The 20,948-nt window shown below is 41.6% G+C and overlaps 2 protein-coding genes across 2 annotated transcripts in view; one reads left to right on the top strand and one right to left on the bottom strand.

The window, feature by feature from the left end:
• The window catches only part of HS2ST1 (heparan sulfate 2-O-sulfotransferase 1), a 283,515-nt gene extending 270,959 nt beyond the window's left edge, over positions 1-12,556 (bottom strand). The window contains exon 1 of the mRNA XM_089668902.1: positions 12,222-12,556. Within this exon, the coding sequence (XP_089525028.1) occupies positions 12,222-12,345 (124 nt within the window). The 5' untranslated portion in view covers positions 12,346-12,556. The remainder of the gene's footprint in view (positions 1-12,221) is intronic.
• A 415-nt stretch (positions 12,557-12,971) lies between these two features.
• The window catches only part of SELENOF (selenoprotein F), a 32,346-nt gene continuing 24,369 nt past the window's right edge, over positions 12,972-20,948 (top strand). The window contains exon 1 of the mRNA XM_089668901.1: positions 12,972-13,071. Within this exon, the coding sequence (XP_089525027.1) occupies positions 13,024-13,071 (48 nt within the window). The 5' untranslated portion in view covers positions 12,972-13,023. The remainder of the gene's footprint in view (positions 13,072-20,948) is intronic.

The following is a 20,948-nucleotide window of genomic DNA, read 5'->3' as shown; positions in this document are numbered from 1 at the left end:
CTGCTAAATATCAGCAGCTAGAGCAGTCTTGTGACTTCTATCAGTGTTCAGCAGAGCACTGGTTAAAGCTTGTAGGAGGAGTTTTCATTCTCCTCTCACTGCCCTATGAGGCTGCATAACCCCTGACCTCTGTCTGGACAGTGCTGATTGGCCCTGTGCTGATCACATGCACCCTCTTAAAGAAAAAAGTAAAAACTCTCTAACAATACACACTAAACTAAGCATGTGCAGCTTGCCCCCAAGGCTATGTTCTACCCGGAGATGAAATGGGGACAGTATAAGATGGGAGGATCAGGGAAGACAGGATCAAACACTCCTTTTTACACAATGCGCAAGATTAACTCCTTAGCTTCCACAGTGAGTATAACAAGCATGCTTCACTGTACATACGGATTGATTTTACGGTTTTGGGTTTAGTAACACTTTAACCTCTCTAAACTTGTCTCAAGTAAGTGTCTCAATAAGTAGCAATAAATCGAGAAGGATGATGCATCACTCCTTTAATAACAAAGTTAGAAAAAGCAGCCTTCATATTCCTAGAAATCAGTATAGTGATGTGCAAGTGAAGACATCGTAATGTATTAGGACATTCTCTTGGATTTTTATTTAGTGCCTTCATTGCACCCAAGGAGGTCTTCCCAGCATCCAAAAAGGGATTTATGTGACTAAACCTCAACTTTCAGGAAAAAAAAAAAATTGCATATACAGCTTGGGAGGCTTCCAGGGCAAGATGAATGCACAGAGACCAAAAAAAAACAGGAGGTATTTATGAAAACTTTGTAGTGCTCTTGACCAGGCCAAGCTTCATCTTTCTGACCACCTCTAAACCAAATACAGCTATAGGCACCTGCATGGGAAGGTGGCAAACTTCAGTAGTGGTGGGCTCCATTACTTGTTTCAGGGCCCAACCTTCTACTAGGCATGGTGTATGTACAGGACACTGAATATTTTGCTGGCAACACACATTTGATGATCCCGATTTAGGCAAGCTCTCGCGATGATTAGAGCACCTACTGACCCAAGCAAACATCTTAATCTCCCAAGCAATGCTGATTGGCCAAGATGGATCTTCCAAGCCAATGACAAATGTTGTCAGAGATTAAAAAAAAATTTCCTAGTAAACGAATTGAGAAAATTCTTACTCCAGCACTTGCAAATGACAATTTTGAATACTGCTGGCTCCTGCTCGCTTTGTGCTTCTTCCCTGAACTTCCAGTCTTCACAGGAAACCGTTCACAGTGGACAATGCAGTTTGCAGTCAGTCTGCTAGTTTTGAGAAGGGAAGAGCAGGGAAGAGCCTTGCCATTATAGGCTATGGGGCTGTGTGTTATTAGTGATGCACAGAGTATAGGGAGACAGATCTACTCCCAGCATGCAAGGGTGGCTCCATAGTTATGCTGCAATAGAAAGGAGTCATCCTGAGTCCTCATGCACACTGGAAGAAAGGTGTCATCCTGAGTCCTCATGCACACTGGACGTTTTTACAGCGGCTGTTTTTGGCTTTTGGCGGTTTTTTTCTACAGCCAGTAAACCTCCCAGCATGTTATCCTATGGGTCCATGCATACACAGACTGAAATTAATGTTTTTTTGGCTGGGACGGTTTTTGGCTAAAAAAAAAAAAACACAGGACTAGTGGGTTTCTAGAGGAGTTTTTTTAGCTGTAAAAACGCACTAAAGCTGAAACACACAGCAAAACGCTGTAAAACGTGGCAAACCAGCATATTTTTTTTTTTTGGTGTAAAAAAAAAAAAAAAAAAAAAAAAAAAATCGAAAAAACCCTGCTAACCGCTAATACAAATATGCTAAAAAACTCACATTTTTCATGCGACTTTACACAGCTAACGTTACCAGCGTTATTAAAACGCCCAGTGTGCACAAAGCCTGAAAAAGGAAGGTTGGGACAGCAGTCATGGTACCAGCTTAAACTGGAACATAGACAAATTTTAAAAGATAAAGAAGCTGCATACTCAGTAAATGATTAAATCAGTTGCTGAAAAAGCTTAAAAAACAGAGTTTAATATCACCTTAAGGCTACATGCACACTAGCGTTTTTTTAAGTTCAAAAAGTGCTGCAATAAACGCTGGATAAAAATGCTGGTAATAGCATTTTAATAGTACCTGTAGGTAAAAAAGAAAAAAAGCTAGGAAAAAAGAAAAAATCTGTTAGGAGCTTTTAGTAGCATTTTTCTGCTGGCAAATAGCTCCCAAAAATGCAAAAAGAGTTTTCTATTTTTCTGCTCCTAGAAGATGAAGCTTGAAAAACACTTCTAGTATATATATATTTTTTTTTGCACGTTTATTTATTTTAGGTACTTACTTCAGTGCTGCACACCTATACATATGTGATTTTGCTCAACGCTGCCGCCTTTTAGCAGTAAAACTGTTACAGGGCGGTCGGCAAGTGGTTAAGTGCTTCCAAACACAAAATGTATTTTTACCTTAATGAATTCCCTGCATTAAGGTAACCCCCTCCCCCCCCCATTCCTAAACACTCACCTCCTGGTCTCAGAAGACACTGACAGCACTGGGAGCCATTGGCTCCTACTGCTGCCAGGCAAACTACTGTGAGGAGGGAGCGGGGGCATGTCTTACCAGCACTGTGTGGGTGTCTATGGACGTACACAGCTAAGCAAATGCACACAGGTGCCACCTTAGCTGCTGACCTACTGAGGGGGCACTAGTAGGAAGAAGGCAGGGGCCCGCCAAAGAGGAGATAACTGACTGCATTATCGCTGCACAAAGCAGCTAGGAAGAACATCTTTTTAAATAAGACTTTAGAATGACTATAACCTCAAACAACAACCTAACAGATGAACAGAGCCTTCCACCAACAGTAGATTGTTTCAGTGTAGAATCTAGGGGTGGAAGGTTGAAGTGAGGTGTTCAGTCATTCCCCTGGCTGACATTTTTGCACTCAGAAGAGCTGACATAGGACGCTAAGCGTTTCCTTCCACAAAATCTAAGCCTGCAGTCACACCTGAACATAGTGTATTACTGGTGATTTTCAGGCATTCTTCGCATGTGTACCAAGCTTCAACTTCCTGGGCTGAGTAAGAGAAGGAAAGCATTTCTATAGGAGGAGAGGAGTTCTTCAGGCATAAAAATGTGTGAAAACGTGCGTATCATGTGTATGCAGGCATTCTCACTTAAGTCAACGGCATTAAAAACACCATTTGGCAAAGTCCTCTTCTGGTACCAAACTTTCATGCGGGTCATGCATGCGACACATTGTGATTTGGTTTTGTCTCTTAGGTGGATGTGGTTATACAGCGCTTTTATTAAAATTCTGCTATCTGGTTCACACTATGTGGAGTTGGGTCTCCTTGCTGATTTCTTTGAGTTTGAAAGTTTGGTACCACAAGATGTCTTGTTCATTAGCCCCAGGGGTCCCCTCTATCATTATCGGGAGATTCATCTAACATCTTTGGATGTATCGAGTTGTACATCTAACAGTGTGCCAAGGAGTTTCTATCTATGCATCTTTCTATTGATTTAGGAGGTTAAGGATTTTTTGGCGACCCTCCATATATTCATTTCTGGTGACAGATGCATGGATTCACGGTACTGTTCAGTTACATAGTTAGTCTGGCTGAAAAAAGACAAAAGTCGATCCAGTTCAACCATAAAAAAAAAAAAAAGTTATAATCCTATACCCACAGTTGATCCAGAGAAAGGAAAAAAAAAAAAGCTCAGCAAAGCATGATCCAATTTGCTCCTGCTGGGAGAAAAAAAAATTCCTTCCTGATCCCCCCGAGAGGCAATCGGATATTCCCTGGATCAACTTTACCTATAAATGTTAGTATCCAGTTATATTCTGTGTATCTAAGAAAGAAACCAGGACTTTTTGAAGCAATCTACTGAGCTGGCCAGAACCAACTCTTGAGGGAGTCGATTCTACATTTTCACAGCTCTCACTGAGAAACTCTCACAAGTTCATCACATGGATGTTGAATTATAAGGGGACGCATTTTCACTTTTATATGTTTTATCTTGTTTAACCTGAGATTTCAGGTTTGTTTTCTATTATTCTGTATAGCACAGTACGGGTTTTTTTTTTCCTTTTTTCCTATTATGCCTAAAAAAATTTGGTTTTAGTAAGGGTTCCACTGAGTCCAGCAAATTATTTTAGGGGTTCCCTTGGGTTAAAAACTTGAGCAAGGCTAGCAGAGTATAGGGTGACTACGCAAGCAAGTGTGAACAAGGACAATTACAAAGAAAGATATTCTGCATTGTCAGGTGTAGGGAAACGAGCAGAAAAAAGTGTGAATGGGGGCTAAAACAACTGCATACAAACTCATAATACAAAAATCATCAACAATGATGGGCACAGCAAGGCCATCGCCAGAAGGGCAATTTTGGCACAAGCACAAATCACCAGCAACAGGATCTCTAAGGGCCTGTTCACACATTTTTTCCTCTTTGTAGTTTGAGAGAGAGAGATTTTTCTACTGTAACAGTTTCTATAAACTCTGCCATTGAGACATCTCACTAGCCAGTTTTCCACTACTACTTCCCTCTAAGCAGGTTGTTACATGGCTCCTTGTACGAGACAAAATACTAAAAAGCATTTTTTCCCCCCCAACAAGCTTGCATTGTGTTGATGTGCATTTACAAGCATTAACTTGCGTTGCATTTACATACACGTAGCATTTTTTTTTATTATTTAATTATTTAAAAAGGTATGCAACATAACATAATAGTATGACAGCACATTATTGATGAAAATCAACATTAACATGTTCAATACATGTAGCATTTTAATGCAACGTACATGACACCAGCATTGTGATATGAACATGACAAATGGAAAATATTTTCTATGAATCCATGCCTGTGTTCTTCCAGTGCAGTAAAACGCATGTCAATACAGTATGTGTGAACAGGCCCCAAAGACGCTGCCTGTAAAGCTTATGGAATCACTCTCTGTAGCCCCATGTAGCAAGATGTTGCTAAATCCTGATCACTAGTGTTGGGGAGGGGGGGCATTCATAGGGATAAACAGGCAGTCTCTCTTACGGTTCATGTACACTGCAGCTGCTAAACTGATGTTCAGGAGCTGTTCTGCGTTTTTTTCAGAAGCCCCTGAACTCTCCCTAATGTTTTCCTATGTGTCCATGTACACAGTCGTTTACAGGCAGTTACGTTTACAGTCTTTTTTTGAACGCACCAAACTTGCATTCAGGAGTAGATTTTACCTGCGTTTCAAATGCTAAAACGCGTGTGAACGCAGTTAACCGCATTTAGAAGCGTTTTTTTTTTTTTTTTTTTAAGTGTTCCATGTCTAGATGCTGTCCAGAGCCTTTTTTCATCATCAGAAATGTATGCAAAGTGTTTTACATGTATGCAAGTGGAGCTGATACACCAGCGCAGTCAGTTCCGGGTTTTGTATGAAGGAAAAAATAGCAGAACGTGCCGCATTATGCTCATGATGGGATCCATAGTGAATACAACTAGAAAAGACAGGTCATCTCAAAAACATACTACTCTCTCTGCTTCTGCTCTCTCTATTCCTCTCAAAATGTCTGAAATAGTTAATTTTTTACTATTTTTCAGTGCATTCTGGGCATTTGAGAAGGACTCCTGAGGTTATCTTTTAAAAACACTTCTAAACACAAACGCAGATAAACACGGCTAAACTGACGTTTTTAACCTATGTTTTCCAGCAGTTTCCATTGTTCACAGGAGTTTTCCAAACGCCCCGTGTACATGAGCCCTTATTGATACTACTATTAGCAATTCGTTGCCTTTCTGACATCAGCCTAATGGTGACCATGGACGTAACAATCTGGTTGAGCAATTCTTCCCAGAATCAATTATGACAGGATCCATAAATTATTGTTGTTTTTTCAGTCATTTTCATTGAAATTATTCTGATCGGTTTCTTGATGGAAAATTCGATAGAAAGAATGCAGATCATTCAATATGATCATTAAATGTATGGCGTATCGTATATTTTTCGTACTTCCAATCATATTTCTCATAGGCCAGTAAATCTATCAACACTAGATAAAATCATTCTGCGTTTGCCCATCATTAGAGAGCCCTGTTCAATGCAACCACTGACCTCAAGTAATTTCTATTCTTCTTTATCAAACAGTAAATCACTAATTAGAACGCTGAAGGTCACAAAAAGTCAGTACAAACTCCCATTAGAATCTGCCATTTTCTCATGACTTTTACGTGTACAAGGTAATCATAGAAACATGACACAGGTCCCTCCTGCCATGTACTGAGTGCACAGAGAGAGAAGAACTAATCCTTCACTAACACATAGGGACAAGACGGAATCATGTAACCAACAGATATAAGAAATAAGGTGACTGACAGGGCAACTTCTAGTTTGCACATTGACGTTTAGTAGTCGAGTAAATTCCCTGACGCTTTCCGGTACCCAGGGTGCAACATGCAGTCGCAGATACAAGTAAATGACTTTCCCAACTGTGCTCTGGTACACAGTGATGACTTCTGCATCGGGGTTTACCTGCACATGTGTGTACAGCACTTAGCAAAGTGGCATACACAACATGAACAATCCACTATCCATTGTGAATCGCTTTTCAAAGGGAGGTAACAGTGACTGGCAACTCCTGAATTGTTGTTTTTTTTTTTTTTTTTATCCCAAGGGGAATACTGTATTAAAATACCACTCTGCACCCACAAGCCAAGCAGCTGGCCTGCAACTCAGTCCCACTGACCCCCATCGGCAATACTGACAGGCGGTTCTGCCAGTGGTATGTGCACTATGCTATCTGGCTGCAGTGTTAGAATTTAGGTGGGTGGTCAGGGGAGGGGGCCAACCATGTGAGATGGTCAGGGGAGAAGGCCACCCATGTGAGATGGTCATAAAAAAAGACTGTACAATCACACTACACAGTGTATAGTCTGAAATTTAGTAAAACATGATTTACATTTCTGCATTTTAAAAGACAGATCCCCAATAAAGATCAAAGTAAAAGATCAAAATCACATTTTCAAACAGAGATCTGATGTGACAGCAATCAAGACCAGGAGTGTTTCTTCAACATGATGGATGGAACAGCAGAGCTACCAACAGTATCATATAAATGTTCTATAGAGACTTCACTGGTGATCTGCTGGGAGTGAGCAACATCATCTGTCATACATTGTGTATAGGTCTGTATATAAGATTACATTAAGTACAGATCTCTATATATTATTACACAGTATACAGGTCTGTAAATGATAGAACACTGATCTGGATCTGCCAGGGACTTATCTCCTGCACTCAGAACTGTATATAGCTGGTCATACACTATACAATCTGACTGTACAGAAATTGTACTGTCTCCTTTAGAGTTACCAAAACTAAATATTAGGAGGACAAACCTAAACAACCAATTCAAGCACCTTAAAATCAGGCAGGCCCACCGTACTAAATAATTGATGCTAAATCTAAGCACAGTGGGACAGCACAGTGGCTAAGTGGTTAGCACTTCCGCCTGGCAAGTGCTAACCATTTCATTCGAATACCAACCACGGTGCCACCTGCCTGGAGTTTGCATGTTCTCCCTGTGCCTGCATGGGTTTTCTCCAGGTACTCCGGTTTCCTCCCCCACTCCAAAGACATGCTGGTAGGTTAATTGGCTCCTGACTAAATTGACCCTAGTATCTATATGTATGAATGTGAGTTAGGGACCTTAGATTATACGCCCCTTAAGGGTTGGGGACTGATATGAATGTACAGAGACGAGACGGATACATGATTGCGCTACGTAAATTGATGTCGCTATATAAGTACCTGTATTAAATAAAATAGATTGTACCATCAGATTGTATTGTGTACTTAGCCTATTACCCCTTTTTTAAATATTTAATCCATTGTTGGAAGATCTGAGATTGACAGTGTATCAGTATATAAGATCTTTATGTGTTGGGGAGTTCATGATTCCAGGGTCAGATATCTGAATGACACTTTTTATGAGGGGGGGGGGGGGGACAGTTTTAAGAGTAGTTTAGTTTATCCTGGAATGACACTTTAAATCATTATTAGCCCCAAGGATGTTCTGAGATCAGCAATGTATCAGTATATAGGAGATGGATCTATCAGAGAGTTTATGATTCTAGGGTCAGATCTCTGACACTAATGCCTGAATGACACTTTTTATGAGGGGGGAGGGGACAGTTTTAAGAGTAGTTCGTGTTATCCTGGAATGACACTTTAAATCATTATTAGCCCCAAGGATGTTCTGAGATCAGCAATGTATCAGTAAGTAGAAGATGGATCTATCAGGGATTTTATGACTTAGGGTCAGACCTCCTCCATGACACTCAGGTCTATGACATGTATTTAGTATAATTGATTATTTGCACTACGGGAGATTTAGGATCAGTAATGTACCATCATACAGGAGTTGGATCTCCTGGGGACTGAATTGTCGTAGGATTCCAGGGTCAGATCTCCTGCACTCAGGTCTATGACAATTAGTATAATGAACTGATCAGTGCTACAGATGATCTGGGATCTATAATATGTCAGTATATAAGATCTGGTTCTGTTAGGGCAGTGTTTCTCAACTCCAGTCCTCATGGACCCCCAACAGGTCATGTTTTCAGGATTTCCCTCAGATGAAACAGCTGTGGTAATTACAAAGGCAGTGAAACTGATCAAATCACCTGTGCAAAATAATGGAAATCCTGAAAACATGACCTGTTGGGGGTCCATGAGGACTGGAGTTGAGAAACACTGTGTTAGGGTCTCTATGATTCTAGGGTCAGATCTCCTGCACTCAGGCCCATGACATTTATTTAGTATATTTAGATTATTATTGGCACTAATGTAACAGTATACAGGTAATGGATCTGTTAGGGACCTAATCAATTCAGGGTCAGACCTGTCTAGGACACCTATTTAACATAATTTATTATTGGCATTAAGGGTGATCTGGGATCTGTATTATATTAGTATGAAAAAGTTGGATGTTGTGGACTTCATGATTCCAGAGTCAGATATCCTATACTCTTGGTCTATGATGCTTAAAAAATGATTATTGGCACTATGGACGATCTAGGATCTGTGATGTATCAGCATATAGGAGTTAGATATGCCAGGAACTTTATAATTTTAAGGAAGGAGCTCCTACACTTAGGTCTAGAACACATTTATTATTATCACTAAGATCTGTGATTGTTAATGTCTCAGTATACAGGAGTTGGATGTATTGGAGTCTATTATTCCAGGGTAAGATTTCCTCCATTGATGTCTATGACATGTATTTATTATCACTTGTTTATTAGCACTATGAGTGATCTGGGATCGGTAATGTTTCAGTATCTAGGAGTTGGATCTGTTGTGGACTGTATGATTCCTGGGTCACATCTCCTCTGAAATATTAACACATTATTGCCACTATGGGTGATCTGCGATCAGTAATGTCTCAGTATAAAGGAGGTCTCTCACACCTAGATCTATGACACTTATGTATTAAAGACACTATGAACTGGTGATGTCTCAGTATCTAGGAGTTGGATTTTTTTTGGTGACTGTATGATTCCAGGGTGAGATCTACTGCCCTCTGGTCTATGACACATTTAGTAATAATTATTGACACTATGGGCAATCTGGGATCAGTAATGTCTTCGTATATAGGAGATGGATCTTTAAGGGGACTGTATGATTCCAGGGTCAGGCCTCCCTCCTTCAGATCTGATACGTTATCATTGTTGTCACTGTGGGTGATCTGTGATCAGTAATGTCTCAGTATATAGGAGATGGATCTTTATGGGGGCTGTGTGATTCCAGGGTCAGACCTCCAGCCCTCAGATCTATGACACGTTATCATTGTTGTCACTGTGGGTGATCTGTGATCAGTAATGTCTCATTATATAGTAGTTGGATCTTTATGGGGGCTGTGTGCTTCCAGGGTCAGATCTCCTGCATGCAGGTCTCTCTCCAACACATATTTATTATTAGTTGATTATTGTCCCTATGGGTGATCTGGGACCAGTAATGTCTCTGAATATAGGAGATGGATCTTTATGGGGACTGTATGATTTCAGGGTAAGACTTCCGGCCCTCAGATCTATAACATGTTATCAATGTTGTCAACGTGGGTGATCTGTGATTAGTAATGTATCAGTATATAGGAGTTGGATCCGTATGGATCCTTATGATTGCAGGGTCAGATCTTCAGCTCTCGGGTCTCATTTTGACACTTATGTAGTAATAATTATCATCACTGTATGTGATCTGGGATCAGCGATTTCTCAGTGTGTAGGAGGAACTGGATCTTTATAGGGACTCCCCATGATTCCAGGGTCAGACCTCCTACACACAGGTCTATTAATGGATTTATTTAATTGATTATGGGCATTCTGTAATCAGTAATGTATCAGTATATCCAGGAGCTGGAAAATGTTGGAGACTGTATGATTCCAGATCACTTTCACTCAGGTTTGTGACACTTCATCTATTATGGTCACTAGGGGGGATCTCTGATCAGTAATGTCTCAGTATATAAAAGTTGGATCTTTCTAGGATCTGATTCCTGGGACAGATATCCTGCAACTGGATCTGTAACATTGATTATGGTCACTATGGGCGATGTGTGATCAGTATCTAGGAGTTAGATCTTTATGGGGTCCTTATGATTCCAGGATCAGATCTCCTGTCCTTAGGTCTCTCTGACACATTAGTATTTATTATTACTGTCACTGTGATTAGTAATGTCTCATTATATAGAAGTTGGATCTGAGGTCTTTATGATCCCAGGGTCAGATCTCCTGTATGACAAGTCTTTATTATGGATCTATTATGGTCAGTATGGGTGATGTATGATCAGAATACAGGAGTTGGATCTTTCTGAGGTCTTTATGTTCTCAGAATCAGATCTCCTGCAGTCAGGACTATGACATTTATTATGCTCACTATGGGGCATCTGAGACGGATAATGTTATTTTCCAGGAACTGGATCTTTAGGATTGCATGATCAGATCACCTCTATGGCACGTCTTTATTATGGATCTATTATGGTCACTATGGGTGGTGTGTGCTTAGTATCTAGAAGTTGGATCTTTATGGGGTTCTTAGGATTCCAGGATCAGATCTCCTGTTAGGTCTCTCCATGACACATTTATTATTATTGTCACTGTAAGTGATCGGTCAGCAGTAATGTCTCAGTGTACGGGGAGTTGGAGCCTTCAGAGGTCATTATCATTTTAGGGTCAGAGCTCCTCTATGAAACGTATTATTAGTCTAATATGGTCACTATGGGGGATCTGTGATCAGGGGTGTCTCAGTATACAGAAGGTGGATCTTTATGATTCTGAGATCAGGTCTCCTGTCCTTAGGTCTCTCTCTGGCACATTTATCATTACTGTATATGATCTATGATGTCTCTGGATATAGAAGTTGGATCTTTCTGATTCCAGAATCAGATCTTCTGTCCTTTGGTCTCTCTCTGACACATTTATTGCTACTGACAGTGTATATGATCTATGATGTCTCAGGATATAGAAGTTGGATCTTTCTGATTCCAGGATCAGATCTTCTGTCCTTAGGTCTCTCTCTGACACATTTATTGCTACTGTCAGTGTATATGATGTCTCAGGATATAGAAGTTGGATCTTTCTGATTCCAGGATCAGATCTCCTGTCCTTAGGTCTCTCTCTGACACATTTATTACTATTGTCACTCTATGTGATCTGTGATGTCTCAGTATATAGAAGTTAGATGTTTATGATTCTGGGATCAGATCTCCTGTCCTTGGGTCTCTCTCTGACACACATTTATTGTTACTTTCAGTGTATATGATCTGTGATGTCTCAGGGTATAGAAGTTGGATCTTTATGATTCTGGGATCAGATCTCCTGTCCTTGGGTCTCTCTCTGACACATATATATAACGGTCACTGTAAGTGATCTGTGATGTCTCAGGATAAAGAAGTTGGATCTGATTGCAGGGTCAGATCTCCTGTATGACTCGCCTTTATTGTGGATCTATTATGGTCAGAGTGGGTGATCAGTCCATTTGGAGTTGGATGTGTATGGGGTCCATATGGTCCCAGGATCAGCTCTCCAGCCCCCAGCCCTGTCCCTGGCTGTGATGATCCGTCTGTCCGGTGAGCTGTCATGCACATCTCCGGCGGTGTGGAGAGGAGTTCAGCCTGTCTGGTGTGGAGAGGAGTCTTGCCTGTCTGGGAATGTCAGTCGCTCATCCTCCTCTCCCCCAGCCTCCCCTCCCCCCTCCGGGCCGGCCGCTTACCAAGCTTTCCCCGGGAATCCTCCAGCTTCTGGATCTGGTTCTCCAGGAAGAGCATCGCGACCCCGAAGGTCAGCACCGCCAACAGCTGCAACTTGGGCGGCATCATAATCCTGAGCAGCCCCATCAACCTGATCTATGGCGACATAACGCGGGCATCCGGGTCTGTGAGGACGGGCCACGCGACTCACACACGCCCTCCAGGCTCGTTCCGCGGAGCCGGAGAGGAGGAGGAGAAGGAAGGCACCGCGATGTGCTGCGGCTCCAGCGTGATCACCTCCCAGCACACACTGACTCTCCGCTGCTCCTCCAGCTCTAGCCGCAGCAGCAGCGCCAACCCACTGCGTCCTACGTCACCTTTCCACGCCCTCTACGCCTGACGCGTAGCGTCTTCCGCCCGTCTACAGGTTACCTGGCAACCGGGTTCAGCTACTTCGCAACATCCTATTGGCTGCCAGGCGTCTGGCAGCGAGTACCTCAAATTTAGCTGACTACTCAAGTGCCTAAAAATAAGTGAGCAGAAAGAGCTTTGAAACGGACTAAAACTCCTATTTTTCCGAAGTGTTAAAATACATACATTGACTAATTTGTCTGATAGAAATACCTTCCTGTATTACACGTCGTTTTAATAACTTGAATGTGCACTTTTGCTGCGCATTTTGGCTGTCTGCTGCAGCGATACAACTGATGTGTGGATACATTAAGAAACGGAGCTGCGTTTTTAGACATTGAAATGTTTGCTTTTTCTGGCAGTTATATAGATAGCCCGCTGGGGTCCTTGCAGTCAATAGTGCCGGGAGGAAAGATGGTGGCGGAACGGTTGCTGCTGTGTGTGGTCGCAGCGTTACAGGCGGTAAGTGGGGTTCAGGCCGCGGCACACCTAGCAGCATGGCGGTGGATGTGTGTGTTCATGGCGGGTGAGGGGCGCGCTGTGCTCCGGAGGGAGTGTGGCGGCTTTCTGGAGCTCAGTAGACAAGGGTGACGTGGCTCTAATCTGTTTCCTGTTAGGTGAAGCTGGTAGCCTGAGCCCTCAGAACTGAAAGTGCAACTGAAGCGGAGTGCAGGGAATACAGAGGCCTCATGTACACACATACTCCTTGTCTGTGCACTCCTGTCTATGTATGTAGAGCTGTGCAAGGCGGGAGTGCTGTACAAGTCTTGTATTCTAATAATAAACCTCTTCCTGGTTCTATCTCACCAGACTACTGCTACTCCCTCCTCATTGGTTTACCTTTACATAGGCTATCCTCCCTCCAGTCCATCATGAATACTGCTGCCAGACTCATCAGTGTCTGCTACCCCTCTCTGCCAATCCCTCCATTGGCTTCCACTTGCCCAATGAATACAATTCAAAATACTAACAAAGCCATCCACATCTCTTCCCCCATCTACATCACCAACCTGGTCTCAAAATATCAACCAAACCGCTCTTTTCGATACTCCCAAGACCTTCTGCTCTCTACTTCCCATGTCACCTCCTCCCATGCTTGCCTCCAGGACTTCTCCCGAGCTTCTCCTATCCTATGGAACTCCTTACCCCAATCTGTCTGGCTATCTCCTAATCTATCCGCCTTTTAGATGATCCCTTAAAACCCTTCTCTTTAAAGAAGCCTATCCTGCTTCTACATAGTAAACTGCCATTTATTTCCTCCATCAGCTCATCCCCCCACAGCTATTACCTTTTGTATCACTCAACCCTTCCTCCTAGATTGTAAGCTCTAACGAGCAGGGCCCTCTGTTTCCTCTCTACCAAATTGTATTGTAACTGTTATGTCTACCTTCGTTTTATTAAGCGCTACGCAAACTGTTGTCACTATATACATCCTGTATAAAATATATATATGTGTGTTTATATATATATATTTTACACATTTTTATTTAATTGGTGATGTAAACCCTAAGGCTACATTCCCATTATTATTTATTATTTTTTTTTTTTTTAACCACTTGCCCTCCAGAGGATTTTCCTTTTTAACAATGCATTCAGCAGTTAAATTAATAGATGTAATGTTGTGGAAAAAGTAAATACATTCTTAGGCTACGTTCACACTAGCTTTGTCAACAGGCGTTTGGGAAGCATTTTTAACGCTTCTCAAATGCCTGTGAAAATTCTACACATGGCAGCACACAGTGCTGTTCACACTGAAGGGATAGCATCCTGGGAAAACTGGCGCCTCATGTCCAGTCAGGAGGAGTTGAAGCCTCCCATTCAATTCTATGGTGCTGCTCTTCAAAGGCCTGGCAGGCGTTTGCGGAGCGTTAATACCATTTAACTTCATTATAGGTGTTTGTGGTGCGGTTTTAACACTTGGCAAACGCCTATCAAACACCTCAAAACCGCGCATAGGGCGTTTGGGGAGCGTTTAAAAATGCTGACTTCCCTGTTCCTCCTATTCTTCCACAGTCCCCAATCCATCTGCTGATAGAGCAGAGTCTTGGGAGTAAGCTGCACATGCTCAGTTTGGTGTGGATTTTTAGAGAGTTTGTTTTTGTTTTTTTGGGTAAAGTATATGTGATCAGCACAGGCCCAATCAACACTCTCCAGACAGAAGGTCAGGGGTTAGGCAGCCTCATAGGACAGTGAGAGGAGAATGAAAATTCCTACCAGTGTACAGCAAAGCACTGGTTAAAGCTTGTAGAAGTCACAAGACTGCTCTAACTGCTGGTGAGAAAAGGTATTTAGCAGTTTATATTTACTAAAATAGTTGCATTTCCATGTTCTGTGTACTGTGGAAGACCAGAATAGTGAATGCAGGGTGTGGGGTTTAGTAACACGTTAAGGCCTATAGCACACGGGAGTAAACAATGCTGAGGTTTTTACTGATCTGCATTGTTGTCTATGGGATATCGCACACAGAGGAGTAAAGATCAGTAGTACAGTGTTGAGTAAAAATAGAACATTTTTCATTTGAGTGCAATAATGTACTCGTGTGTTTATTTCTTCATGTGAGTATAAATGAGAATATTACAATACTAGACCTGAGGAAGAATTTTACTTGTCTATGCTCTTCTATACAATTACATGCCTTTTACTTGCCTATACTCAACATTACTCAGGTCTTTGCACATGGGTGTCACAAGCTCCTAAGTAAACATCAGTAAATTGAAGCCCATGTGCAAGGGGCCTAATGCAGGCCATAGACAGGGAGAAAACCGGTCGTTTTATGAAAAAAAAAAAAAAAGTAAAATCGGTCGTTCAGTCAGCAGACGTTACCACCATTGTTAAAAAAAATCAGCTGATTTTCATCCCGTCTACGGCCGGCAAATATAATAGCGGTGTCCCTGCAGACAGCTCCGCTATTATATTTGACATTTAAAAGTATAGCAAAGTTGCAACATTCTATCTATTTGTATCCATTTCGGATACAGATGTTTCTATTTGGATACAAATAGATACAGTGTTGCAACCGCTATACTTTTAAATGTCAAATATAATAGCGGAGCTCTATGCAGGGACACCGCTATTATATTTGACATTTAAAAGTATAGCAACATTGTATCTATTTGTATCCGAATAGAAACATCTGTATCCGAAATGGATACAAATAGATAGAATGTTGCAACTTTGCTATACTTTTAAATGTCAAATATAATAGTGGAGCTCTCTGCAGGGACACCGCTATTATATTTGACATTTAAAAGTATAGCAACTTTGTATCCGAATAGAAACATCTGTTTCCGAAATGGATACAAATAGATACAGATGTTCTTTTTCTTCTTTTCTTGCAGGTCACGGCTCTTGCGCATTTTTTTAATCGGTAAAAAGATCGGCCGATTTGCCCATCATTGCCGTGAAAATCAGCCGATGGACAAAATCGGCTGTTTTTTCCCAACTTCACCGATTAAAAAAAAAAAATTTGTCAAAATCACAAAAAACTGCTGACCAATTCACCCACTAACGATCCGAAAATCGGTTGATTATTCTTTCGGCCAATTTTCGACCCATCTATGGCCTGCTTAAGAGTAGCAGGAGACCCATGGCTCCCACTGCTGTTAAATCTCCTGTGAAAAGAGAGTGGGGAAGAGTTGCTGCAGACAGGCACAGTGCTGGATTGAGATCGGGCTCAGTTACATTCTTAGGGGGGATGGGGATTGAAATGTCCACTTGTAGTCTCCATTGTGAAGCCCATGTGACAGTGACAATGTAAAAACATGGTTGGAATATGAGGACAAAGCATTGTCCCTCTATAACAGGTATATGCCTCACAAAGACCTTCATGTGTGCTTAGCCAGGTATTATTGTAAAGAAGGCATATCACTGCAACTTAGAAAATGTGTTTGGACTCCCTTCCCCCTCCCTGTTCTGATCTGTGTTGTCATTGCTGAGCTAGCATGGTGGACAGCTTGGCATGACCATTCCCCACCCCCAGTGTTGTCTGACCATGCTGCTAGAAAGGAGATGAATAAATAATTAGGTGTGAGTGACAGAGCTTATCTCTGGCAGCAGGGACACTCTGGAGACAATCATTGTTATTCATCAGGGGTGGGGGGAGGGAGCTTGTCAGCACAAGGGTCCCTGTGTGCTCTCCTTGTGCACCTTTCAGCCTCTAAATGGGGGGAGCAGTGCTGGAACTTGTAGCTCCTCATAGTTCTACTCTTTCACCTGTGGCTGCTAGAGAAAGCAAGAGGGAATGATGTCAGAGATGGGGGAGGGGGTCACACAGTGTGATGCCATTGAGAGCGAGAGATAGGCATTTAGAGGAGTATGAAGACAACAGAGGAGAGGAACCAGCACACCGCTGTGGCTGTATGCTTGCATACTGGCAGAGGGAGTGGATGGTAGTTCGAGCCACAGTTTAACTACCTCCAAAGTAACACCCAGAAATTGGGCTTCAGTCTGGAGTGGAGCTACAGCCAGCATAAACAGAAACAAATAATCTTTATTGCACAGGTAGGAGTTTGACCTAATGTTGCATACACTTAGTCTCCTTAGGGGATTCAAGAATAAAACATAAGTTGCTCATTAGAGCTTACAATCTAAGAGGAAGGGTTGAGTGACACAAAAGGTAATAGCTGTGGAGGATGAGCTGATGGAGGAAATAAAAGGCAGTTTACTAGTTAGAAGCAGGATAGACTTCTTTAAAGAGAACGCTTTCAGAGATTGTCTAAAGGTGGATAGATTAGGAGATAGCCGGACAGATTGGGGTAGGTGATCACATTCCCTGTTCTCAGCTGCATGAAGAGCTGGGGGAGGAGAAATGGCGGCACACTGATCTTCCCAGTGAAAGTCTGTGCAGAAAAGTCTGATCATTGGTGGAGAGCAGGCTCAGTTCCCAGCACAGCCAGAGAACTGACCACACTGTGCTCTCCAGCCTAGTGTAGTCAGTTTTTAATAGGAAACCAGAGGAACTGGCAGAAACAGCGGGGATTCCACTCAAAGGAAATAATACAAAGAGAACAGGATACTTTTCATACATAGTACAGCAGACACATATCAGGAATATGAAATGTTGGGTTTACATACTTTTTAACCTCTTCCCCTCTAGCCCATGCCAATAAACGGGAGCATTGCCGATGGGGGGACGTTTCTAAATGTCCCCCCACATCCATTGCCTATGTGTGCTCTTTGGGAGCATGCAGCACCACAATATGTGCCCTTCTATGTCCACCGGACACAGCGGAACACAGATCGCTGTACGGGGCCGCTGTGTCAGGTCGCGATTCATGTGATCACTGATTGGCCAATTGGTGATCACATGAACAGTAGTTAACAAGATGTCACTTCCTGACATTGTTTACTACTTGTGAATTCTGTGAATGAGTTCACGTGGTACAAGAGGCCATTCACAACAGACTTGTACCATGTGATAAGCTGTGACCAATTACAGCTCTCACAGTTTTTCTCAATGACTTCAGGAATGCAGCCAGAGAGAAGGAGCAAACCATTGTTTGTTTGTGGGTGTAAAGCAATTGGTATTGCAAAAAAAAAAAAATCTTGATCACCCTCCACAAGTAGTACAGTGTCACTATGGTGACACTGTACTGCTAGGGTGACGCTAGGTTAAAGAAAAAAACACATATAATATAAAATAAAAATGTAAAAAAAAAAATTTTACTTTCTAATTTTTCTATAAACTGATTTTGGTTATTTTTTTTACCAAAAAGGTAGCAGAATACATTTTGGCCAAGATTTATGAAGAAAGATTGTTTATTTGCAAAATTTTATAAGATAATCTTGTTTTTGTTTTTTCAAAAGTTTCTGTCTTTTTCATTTATATTGCAAAAAAATAAAAATACCAGCGGTGAGTAAATACCACCAAAAGAAAGTTCTGTCAAAAAAAAACTAAAACTGTCATTAGGGTATAGTGTTGCATGACCATGCTGAACATTGACCTGAACTGGAAGGGGATGAAAGTGTCCGGATTGAAGTGGTTAAGGACTGCCTCAGTGGCCAAAATATTTTACGGTATTCATGCAAATCATAAATTATACATCAGACATGTATAGAGGGATAGGGTAACTGAAGAAGAAATGTTAGCAAAGTAATAAAAAAAATCAGTACAGAAATGCTGACATTGCATAATGTAGATAATGGTATATTCATTGACACAAATGAATGAGCATAGTAGTGAAGGACCAGATAAAAGAGGAGCTGCAGCCACAGGCATCTTTCCAAATCCATAGGGGGAAATATAAGTTGCCTCTTGTCATTTGTATAACCTGCTCAACGCTGCCTTGTTTACTGGGTTGTCATTTCAGACAGCCCTCTAATTCTGGCACTGGCTTTAAAAGCCTCGGATCTTGTACAACAAACGAATCCTGACATTTATCCTGCCTTTCCTCTCACTTTCTCCATTCACAAAAGTGCTGTTTTTTTCCACAGTATAAAAAATGTTAATACACAGACACCATGCTGTCATTTGCCCACCCCTCCTATCTTTGTTTATTTACAGAATGGCAAAACATATATTTAAAGCCCAACTCCAGGCACTGCAAGGGTTAATGGTCCTCTTTGTCTGAGGGAGAGGAGAAACTATTTTACTTAATCCTCCACTCCACTGGCAGGCAGTGTTTCCCCACAGTGCAGTGGTAATCTGTCCCTGGGCTTCTTCACATCCAGAGCAAAGCTTTGGACCCTGGTGTGGTCTTGATGATGTCGGGATACTAGAGCTCAGAGGTGCAGAAACTGTGGGCACTGCTCTAGCTGTGGGGAGGAGTGGATGACTATCTCCTTTTATTGTTCCCCGAAATGTAAATTATCAATTAACGCAGTGCTTTAGATATATTTTGTACATTCACATCAGTCCCTGCCCTCAAGGAGTTTACAATCTAAGGTTCCTAACTCGCATGTGTGGGAGGAAACAGGAGTATCCGGAGAAACCCGCAAAGGCACAGGGAGAACATGCAAACCATAGACAGATAGTGGTGTGGTTACATTTAAGGAAATACATTCTTAATCGACCCATAAATTGGCCTGAATATGCTCTGAATACAGTGGATTACAGCAAATTTTGATCCAAATGCAAAAAACAAAAATGTAATATAATGCAGATCATCAGTCCTTGGATGTGGTGGCTGAATTACTTTTTTTTTCCAGGGTAAGAACCATATTGGAAAGTACGGAAAATTCCTGTTTATCTTGCCAGAAATGCAGAGTGCCTGTCATTTCCTGTGAGCTTAAATTGGAACTTTATCTATAACAACTTGATAAAAAAAAGGTTCTTTAGCAAGGAATATACATTCCACATTAGTAATTATGTGCTATAAATTGCCTCCAACATTGTTCCTGTAACTTCTTGCTGTAAGCTGCCATTTTGCTGAAGCCTAAAGCCCCTAAACAGCAGTAAGTCTTTGGGATGTCAGCAGATCGGTCTCTACATTTTAGGCACAGTGCTGAAAAATAGAGCACAGCTGAGCATGTACAGAGCAAGGCGAGACAGGTGTATTACTGGATTTTAAGCAATATAGACACTTTATTTAATGTTTTACATAGCTATACCTGTATAGGGGGCCAGCCTGAAGTGATCTAGCAGGACTTCATTTTCTGAATAAAGCTCTACTTTAAGGGCTCATTCACATGGGCACACAGGGCCGTGCACTGAAAGAACTCGGTGTGTTTTGTTTTGGCATCTTTGCTACCTCACTTTTTCCCTTGGTTCTATCTAAGATTAAAAATATAATAAGTGACTAACACCTTTTTGTCCACATCAGACTCAGGCCTTGTTGTCTGTCTCTCCAGTTATAGATTATTAATAACCAATAACCACTGTGCTGAATAAAATGCAAAGAAAATAAAGATCTAATTTATTTACACAGAAGAAAAGTAGTTATTAATCTAATCATATATACTGAAATACAAAAGATACGATCCTACACAAAAAAATTTGTTACAGTATAACATACAGTATATTACCAGTATATAGAGATGACTATAGGAAAGAAACAGAGCAATGGTTGTACATTACACAAACACCCTGATGTCCTGATGCCTGGGCTCTGAAAGGGGCAGAAATTGAGCAATGGCTTACTTTTATACCCCCTCCATTCCAAGTAAAGGCACACCCTTCAATAAGTTCCAATATTTTGCCATTTCTGTTGGAAGGGGGGCTTTGCACTTGTGAAAGATAATGGCCAACTGTATAGGCCAATGTCCAGTAAAGCATACCTCCTTTGAAGCCAGTTCCCACAGGAAGATCTTTGACAATACTCTGTAGGAGGTGTTAGAAATGACGACTCCAGTGCTTATTCAGCCAGGTGGCCATACTGCCATAAACCTCTACAGGAAACCTT

The sequence above is a fragment of the Staurois parvus genome, unplaced genomic scaffold (genome assembly GCF_062004578.1).
Source record: "Staurois parvus isolate SC_StPar_1 unplaced genomic scaffold, SC_StPar_1.0 ptg000066l, whole genome shotgun sequence".
Lineage (NCBI taxonomy): Eukaryota > Metazoa > Chordata > Amphibia > Anura > Ranidae > Staurois > Staurois parvus.
The sequence above is the reverse complement of the archived record's forward strand: the minus strand, read 5'-3'. Positions and strand labels throughout refer to the sequence as shown.